An 8,889-nucleotide genomic window follows, 5' to 3' on the forward strand; every position below is an offset into this window, starting at 1 on the left:
AGTGGGATCAACGCAACAGAATATTTCTTCTCCGCGATCGCGAGAGGCTTCACGCGATTGCGATTCATTGGCACGTTTCTCACATTTTACTCACCGCGATCGCGACCAATTCCCTGTGATCGCATAGATCACTGCTGTAGCCAAAAACCAGTAGTTAAAAATGGCCTAGAAATGGTCCGAAACAACCCCGAAACTCACCCGAGGCCCCCGGGACCTCAACCAAAAGCACAGACATATCCCATAACATCATTCAAACTTGTTCCAATCATCAAAACACATCAAACAACGCTAAAACCATCAAATCACATCGGATTCAAGCCTAAGTTCTTCAAAAACTTCCGAAATGCACTTTCGATCAAAAAGTCTACCAAACCTCGTCCGAGTGATCTGAAACTTTGCACGCACATCCCAAATGACATAACAGAGCTACTGCAACTCTCGGAATTCCATTCCGACCCCTATATCAAAATCTCGCCTATCAATCGGAATTCGCCAAAATACTAACTTCCCCAATTCAAGCCTAATTCTACACCGGACCTCCAAAATAAATTCCGATCACGCTCCCAAGTCACAAATCATCTCCTGAAGCTAACCGAATCACCGGAAATCACATCCGAGCCCTCTAACTCATAAGTCGACGTCCGGTTGACTTTTCCAACTTAAGCCTTCTTAAAAGAGACTAAGTATCTCATTTCTTATCAAAACCAATCCGAATCAACTCTAACTCACCACATACCGGTAATGAAACATGAAGAAGTAATAAATGAGGAAAACGGGGCAGTAATACCTGATATAACGGTTCGGATCGTCACAGAGGGTAACCACGATCGCGTAGCTTTGATAAAGCAGTGCTCCACAATTGCATGGAGTATATCGCGTTCGCATATAAGATTTTTGAGCTGTTGGTAATTTCGTTCTTCGCGATCACGAAGGAATTTCCGCGATCGCGTAGTGTAAATAACTGGGCAGCAAACTTAAGTTTCAAAATCGAGGGTTTATTTCATATTACACAAGTTGGACTTAGAGAGCTCGGTTTAAGGCGAATTTTTGAGGGATTTTCGGAGGGATTGTTGGGGTAAGAGTTCTTAACTCGTTTTTGATTATATTCCACTAATCTATCTTTGATTTCATCATTTAATTAGGGATTTGGGTTGAAAAATTGGGAAAAGATGGAGGAAACTTCTTAGGCTAAATTTTGGGGATGTGAGCGAGATTTTGGTGTCGAATTTGTGCAATTATTGTATGGTTGGACTCGATATTGAATGCGTGTTCGGATTTTATAATTTTGGTCGGGTTCTGAGACGTGGGCCCGAGTTGACTTTTTGGGGCGATTTTTCAATTATTTGCTAAAATCATAATTTCCTTATTTAAATTAGTTTCCTATAGTTATATTCATAGTACGGAATTATTTTGGCTAGATTCGAGTCGTTCAGAGTTGGCAAATCGAGGGAAAGGCCTTCTAATTTATTGACTTAGCGTGGCTTGAGGTAAGTAACTTGTCTAACCTTGTGGTGGTGGAGGGGGGGGGGGGGGAATTCCCCTTAGGATTTGGTATTGTTGTGATACGTGATATGTGAAGGCCGTGTACGCAAGGTGATGAGTGCGTACACAGGATAAATGTTGGAATTCCGATTTTAGCTACGTAGTTTTCTTTTCATGCCTTAATTGAGTTACTTTAGCATGTCATAGTCACCATGTTTAGCCTAATTTTACATGTCTACCTGTCTTATCTCTTATTTGAAACTTGCACTATATGTTTAGTTGAATTACTTGCTTTCTTAATTCCGTATTTATTATTTAACTGTGGGATTCTCTACTTAAAATTGCTAGCCTTGAAATATTTTGCCGTTGAGTTTGGTGTTGAGTTGCAAAGGTCGTGGGTTCTGTTGAGGCAGGTGTAAATTGTGAAATTTCATTATGTAGTTGCTATGGTTTGGTTTTCGTGTTATTGTTGAGGCTATTGTTCAGTTGTTGCATGAGGTTTCTGTCGTGTTGTTGTTATTATTTGCACGAGGTTTCTGCTGTGCGGTTGTTACTATTTGCACGAGGTTTCTGCCGTGCCATTGTGATTATTAATACGCATGTGGTGGTATAAAATCTGGGTGTCGAAACGCATGCGGTGAGATAAGGTGGGCTTGATATGTGTGGCTAGTAGGGGAACTACTAGAAGCCATGCGGTGTGAAAGGTGGGCTAAACGCGGGGTGCTATTTTGGGAAATGATTTTCAAACAAAAATGTAAAGGCCCCCGCGGTGATATATGAAAGATCATGAGTTACTTTTATGATTTGGGACTACGAGGCGGTGCCTCGGGAGTGCCCCCGTTGATTTTCTCTATTTGATGTATTATTGGGTTGTGTTTCCTTAACATGTCACTGGTGGCAACTGCAACAAATTGTTCCATCCACCCATTGTCGTTGTCATCATCCATGCTGGATAGCAGAACATGGTGGCCACGCTTGCTGAAATTTATCATTCTCCTCGGAAAATCTTGCGGGAATAAAGGTTCATTAATCGAGCCAAGGTTAGCTCCTCTCCCGTCCCCTGGCACAGACGCCGAAGATAAGCGATTGTCCTCCACACAGAAGGACTTACTTGTGCCAGGCATACCTGGTAGCGGATGCAGAACTCCACAATAACTAAGTCAAGCTCCCCACTCAAAGAGAACGACCCCAAAGTGAAGGGATACGTATAAAAATACATAAAACCCTTCTTGGGTAAGGTTATCCGCTCCACTAGGTCAGGAGCGATGATGTCTAAATCTTGGCAATGGCAGTCTTCTTTCACAGCAGGAATACTGGAAGAACGAATGGAAGAAGGGTACCCACCAACGGGCCACGTACGAGGGTTAGCGGAAGGATACTTCTCTTCAAAGTCTTTAGTTGTGATAAGACCTTTTAGGATGATGGTGCTCACCGTAGGAGAAGCAGCATCATCAGCATTACCTTTTTTCTTTGAGAAACTAGGATTTTTGGAAGAAGAAGCCATTTTTATCAGAAGGGAGGAAAATGTTTTCTCTAAAGTAGAAGGTTAGAGCAAGTGCGGGTTGATTAAAGAGAGTTTGAGAAAGTTTGGAGAATTAAGAAGTGTAAAAGAAGAAGTTTGATGCGTATAAGTAAAGGAATATGCGGCTAAAATCGTGGCCATAATTACCTCGATAATCGGTAAAAGTGATGCTAAATCGTGGGATGACACATGCGGGGTATTAAATACGGAGAGACGTGCGTCTAATCAACCGTCAGAAACTTTGCAAAGGTGATCAAACAATTTCCCGCCAAAAAAAGGTATTTCTACCAACTTCTCGGTGGCACAAAGTTATACCACGGAAAGCAGGGGGACTATCTGTATGCGTTGAAATATGTTCATATTTAATGATCGCATAAGAAAGCGACACGTGGTGCCGAAGACAAAAGATAGTCGTACCTGGAGGCAATGATCTCGCTTGTCATCGAAGAGAATGATATTTATAAAGGCAAAATAAATGCCTACCACCTGGTAGCATTTAATGAAGAATATTCTATAGCATTAAGTGCATGGTCCGTTACAGAGAATACGACATTCACTGCCCACCGTTACACATTCTTCAATGACCCTTATAATTGTCATTTAAAAGGGGCTTGATCCTAGGATTTTGTTCCCTAGGTATAACTATAAATACTTAGCTCAATTATCATTTTATGGACACGAATTTTATAGCAAACATATGCTACACTCTGTTCAAGGCTCAATATAATTTTATCTTCTTCACTTATATCGTTATTATTGTCCCCAGAAGCCCTGCTCCCGGAATTACGATTTCTGCTATTTATCTCCATATCAAGGCTAAGTCTTACATTTTTGTCAAATTCAACTATTATTTTAGGATTAAATCGATTCAATTGTCTATAAACTCGTAATCCAACTGTACCGTTTTACGGGCAAACAAGGTGTAGGCGTGAGAAATTGATCTACAATCAATAGGAGAGACTACGAGACCAGATATACATACAATCTTGTGTTGCAATTCTATCCACATGTTATTTAGTTCCATGAATCAGCAGTGGCAGCTATCAGCGTTTAGACCCGAGATCAGCTTCCACAACCACTAATTATTACTCACCCTCAAGTAAAACTAGCTACTAGAAAAAGAAGGCAAGCTTCCACAGCCACTAGTTATCACTCACCCTAGTAAAACTGTTACCGAAAAAATAAGGCAAACCTGCAATAATTGGTTAAATTACATTGTAAAAATCCCAAGTATCACACCGAGAAGCAACAACATATAGCCCAATGTTGATAGCTTAACTAGTTTACAGAGAAACCATCCTCCCTGCTGCATTTCACTTTCTGATGCAAGTTGAACTACGAATGCAGCTTAACAAACACAATTATAATCCTCCTGATACTAAAACTCGAGCATTTCTATATGTGGCTAGAAATTAGAGCACCTTATGCCATCTCCGACCCTTGCCTCCATTTTTTCCTCCGAAATACAGTAAACTCCAAAATAGGGTAAAGTTACTCCAACTGTTACTCCATCTTTTACTCCAAAAGAAAATATTCCATTTTATATTCTTCTCTCTCTTCAATATTATATTATTATCTTTTAGCAACATCTAATATTTTATATTTGCACCACTCTCTTTTTGAGATGATTATATATTTTTGTACAATTATAACTTATAATAAAATTAACTTACAATTTTACATAAAAATAATAAAGCATGAAAATTAATTTATCAAAATTATATGCCAAAGTTAAGATGTAAAATTAATATTATAAAAATATTACATAAACATAATTAGGTATATATAAAGAGATAAATTAAAAGAGTTAAATAATAAAAATAATAATAAAATAAGCATGAATAGTAATGGAGGAGATGAATAGTGTCACTCCATATTTGGAGGAACGCTATTCATCCCCCATTTTGGGGGCATAAATGGGAAAGCATTGGAGCTCCATTATGGCAAAAAATGCCCCCATTATGGAGAAATGGGGAAGGTTGGAGATGCCCTTAGGGTGTGTTTGGTATGAAGGGAAACATTTTTCGGAAAATGTTTTCCAATTTTCCCATGTTTGGTTGACTTAAATGTTTTGGAAAACATTTTCCTTATGAACTCATTTTGGAAAATGTTTTCCTTATCAAGAGAAGGGAAAACATTTTTCAAAACTCCTTCTCAACCTTCCCTACCCTCACCAACACACCCCACCCCCTCTCTCCAAAAAAGATTTTTTTTTTCCTTTCAAATTTCAGTTTTTCCGTTACCACGCACCCTACTACCCCTCCACCCCACCCCACTCCCCACCCCACCCCCACCCCCGCCCCCTCCCGCTAAAAATAACTATTTTTTACCTTATTTTTTTTTTGCAGAATTCAAATTTCCTGTTTTTCCGTTTTCTCGCACCACCCATCCCCCAACTCCCCACCCCCCCCCCGGCCGCACAAATTTTTTTTGTAATTTCAAATTCTGTTTTTTCGTTTTCTGACCCCCCCCCCCCCCATCCCCCCTCCCCCCGGAAAAAATTATTTTTTAATATATTTTTCAGTTTTAGTTTTCTTATTTATCGGTTTAAAGGTTCAAAATTTTACAAGTTCCAAAGTTATGAGTTTGGAGGTTTATGTGTTTGGAAGTTTACAGGTTTAGATATTATAAAGTTTACGGGTTAGAAATTCCGCGGTTTCGAAAGTTTAGCAGTTCGAACGTTTATGAAAAATGTGGGTTCGGAAGGTTGTTGGTTTGAAAGTTTATGGCTTCATGTTTATTATATTTAAATTATTTATCAATACTCTTGAGAAGTCATTTTCCTTAATTTACGTATCAAATACCAGAAAATGAATAAGATTACTACTTATTTTCCAAGAAAATTTCTTGGAAAACATTTTCCACGGAAAATATTTTTCGTTATACCAAACACACCCTTAGTCTTCACCTTTTCCTATTACGGCATAATTCATTAAGAAACATTTCGAACTGTTGTACGATTATAATACAAGTTTACGGATCAAGAATATATGACCCCACATAATACTCTAACTAGTTATAGAGCTGACAAAGAGACCATCATCCCTGATGCATTTCACCTTCTAAGGCAACTAACACTCCAAATGCAGCTTAACAAACACAATTGTACAGACTACATACTCCACTCTGTGATACTAGGCTGAGACAAATTGACATTCAAACTACCACTGTCAAAATTATTAAAGTTCAACAATCAGAGCCTCTTTCATCCATTTTAAAATTTGTGCTTATGTGATGTTAACAAACAATGTAACATGGCTTGAAAACTAAACACACAAAAAAAAAAAAGAGCACCGAATGTATGTGGAATATGGAAGGGAGCAGCTATATCCAGTACACCTCCAAAGCCTCGGAGAACCAAAAACCTTGAGGAAGCTTCATCCTCGGTGAATATAGCCTCTGGAACCTTTACATGGGATTAATTGGCTCTGTCATATTCTGCACAGCAAGCCGCTCAGAAACATCAGCAAGCGATTTCAGGTTGCATTTGATTAGAGCTTCAACAAAATAACAGGTCTCATCTTTGGTGTTTCCTTCAGGCACGTCTACCACAAACGATTCAATCACTAGTGTCCCAGGTCTTCCGTCAATGACCTCTGGATGGAGAGATATAATTGACGAGTAATTCTGAAAAAAGATGAAGGGAAAGAAGATAAGAGCCTAAATACGCACATAATTTATGGGAACTGGGAAGCACAATCACAAGGACTAAAAATGTGTTCAGGTCCCATCAAATATTACGTAAGTGCACTTACCATTGCAGGACGTTACCTCACAAATTCTAGTGCAGTAAATGTTTTTCAGTAGCTCTAGTTCCAAAAAGAAATGACATGAAAATCCAAGCTCAACTAAATTAAAGTTTTAATATCACAGACCACTCCTATTGTGCCTACAGCATATCTCATCCTTCTATCACTAATTAGTGAGATGCTCAAAACATAACATGACATAGATGTAATTTGACGTGATTTCCAGCCTTTGGGGAGACCTTCCAACAAGATTGTCTTAATTGAAATACACATAGTCAACACTCTGAAACAGTAACCTCAAGACTCAAGAGATGAAGGATAGATTATTTAGTTTCCAGATGCACTAATAACTGCTGAATTGTGTGAATCACCTCATCTAAAACCTGAAGCTATTTGACAGAGAACATATCTTTTTATTAGTTTATTTTTGGCCTACAACAACGGCCATTCACATGCAAGCACACGAAAGTATTCTATAGATGGGTGGCAATGAGATTTGGATTTGCTTGTTTTGACACCATGTTTAGTTGTGTGAACCAACTTAATTAAAAGGTTAAACTGTCAGAGATTGGGCACAGTTATTCTTTCGTTTCACATTTACACAGAAACATCAAACTTTAGAGTTGTTCATAAGCTTTTCACGACAAACTCCTTAAACTAAGTTTCTACACCTAACCTATATATACAATAATTGATATTTTATCAAAACAGAAGTCAAAGAGAGCATTAGAAGAGTACAGCCACAACTGTAGAAACTGCACTGGCTATGCCTTACAAGACAGAAAAGTATCAACTTACAAGGAACGCACAATTCTTCTGTATAAGAGATGACCTCAAATTTTGACCTACTAAAATGGCAGTAACCCCCTTTTCTATTGATCATTTTTGGATTCAGAGATAGAGGATTTGTAGCCATGAAAATATCTATATCTCCTCAATACAAGTTCATACTTTAGAGTTGGACAATACACAAAATATGTCATTACAAAATTAATGTTTTCTTATCAAGAACCTCCTTTCTTAGTAGGACGAAAGAAAAATGGTTAAGTTGATAGACCAAAACATATAGGAGGATGAAAGAGATAGCAGAATAAGAAAGAATAGCTAATAAATACCCTTAGTCTGTGATCCCCGCCAACAATCCTGACACATAAGATGTGGTCTTCATCATTGAGAAGCTCCAACCTCTCAGTGCTAGTTGTTGCAGGTAGGCCTGATCTGACATCGACTTCTCTAAGACTACCAATCTCAAGATTTCCTTGTGAAATACACCTGCTCACAAAGGGCTTGTACTTCTCTGGCTGATCAAATCTCCTAACCAATGACCAAACCTGATTTAAATATTGAAGATATTACATTATTATACAACTAGCATGACCTTAACATTTGCCTATTGCAAACAGTAAAACTAACAACTTCATTTAATTTCAGAAGCATCATTCAAGCCAGAGGCGGAGGATTTGAACCTTATGGGTTCGGGATTATAATCCTTTTAAGTTATGGGTTCTATTTTAATAATTTATACAAATTTATTGAATTTCTTAATACAAATACAAGGTTTGAACAAAAGCTAGTGGTTCCTGCAACTAACACTGTGGCTCTGCCCTGTTTAAAGCAATATGAAATGATTCATAACTTCTGGCAGAGCATAAATTAAGCAAGATCTTAATTTAAAGAAGAGGCGCTAATACCAAATTATGAATAGAGATGTTCATGGCAAGAACATTTAATTAGTTGAAAAGAACCGCAAGGAGAATACTATAGACAGGAGGGAGGGAGGGAGGGAGGGAGGGAGGGAGGATTAACGAACAAGAGGAAGAGGTGCTCTAATGTGCTTGATCAAAAGAGAAGTGCATTGATTCTCGGCAGGATCGTGACTGTGATGCTTCTTTATGTACTCTTTTTCAACTCCGCTTAATCCACCAATCGCATTCATCTTCTATACGAAACTGTATACGATAACATCAAGCTATTTTGTGGAAAAGCACTTGTTCGCAACCTGCACAGGGTTGACTCAACAAGTCGCCATTGCAAAGAGAAGCTCCATTATCGACATTACTTAATTATCGCCTTGGAATATTTAAAGATTTTCGCATCCTGTTGCCCACCATATTTATGTACAGTACACCCCTTTCT

The 8,889-nt window shown here is 38.4% G+C and overlaps 1 protein-coding gene across 1 annotated transcript; it reads right to left on the reverse strand.

Moving 5' to 3' along the window:
* Nucleotides 1-6,038: 6,038 nt before the first annotated feature.
* LOC109207596 (abscisic acid receptor PYL8-like) lies at nucleotides 6,039-8,879 on the reverse strand. Its single transcript, XM_019370539.1, has 3 exons — nucleotides 8,564-8,879; nucleotides 7,869-8,084; nucleotides 6,039-6,631 (listed from the first exon to the last, which is right to left on the reverse strand). Exons 1-3 carry the CDS (start codon nucleotides 8,687-8,689, stop codon nucleotides 6,413-6,415), a joined length of 561 nt encoding a protein of 186 aa, XP_019226084.1. The 5' UTR covers nucleotides 8,690-8,879; the 3' UTR covers nucleotides 6,039-6,412.
* Nucleotides 8,880-8,889: the final 10 nt, after the last annotated feature.

The sequence above is a fragment of the Nicotiana attenuata genome, unplaced genomic scaffold, assembly GCF_001879085.1.
Source record: "Nicotiana attenuata strain UT unplaced genomic scaffold, NIATTr2, whole genome shotgun sequence".
Taxonomy (NCBI): Eukaryota; Viridiplantae; Streptophyta; class Magnoliopsida; order Solanales; family Solanaceae; genus Nicotiana; species Nicotiana attenuata.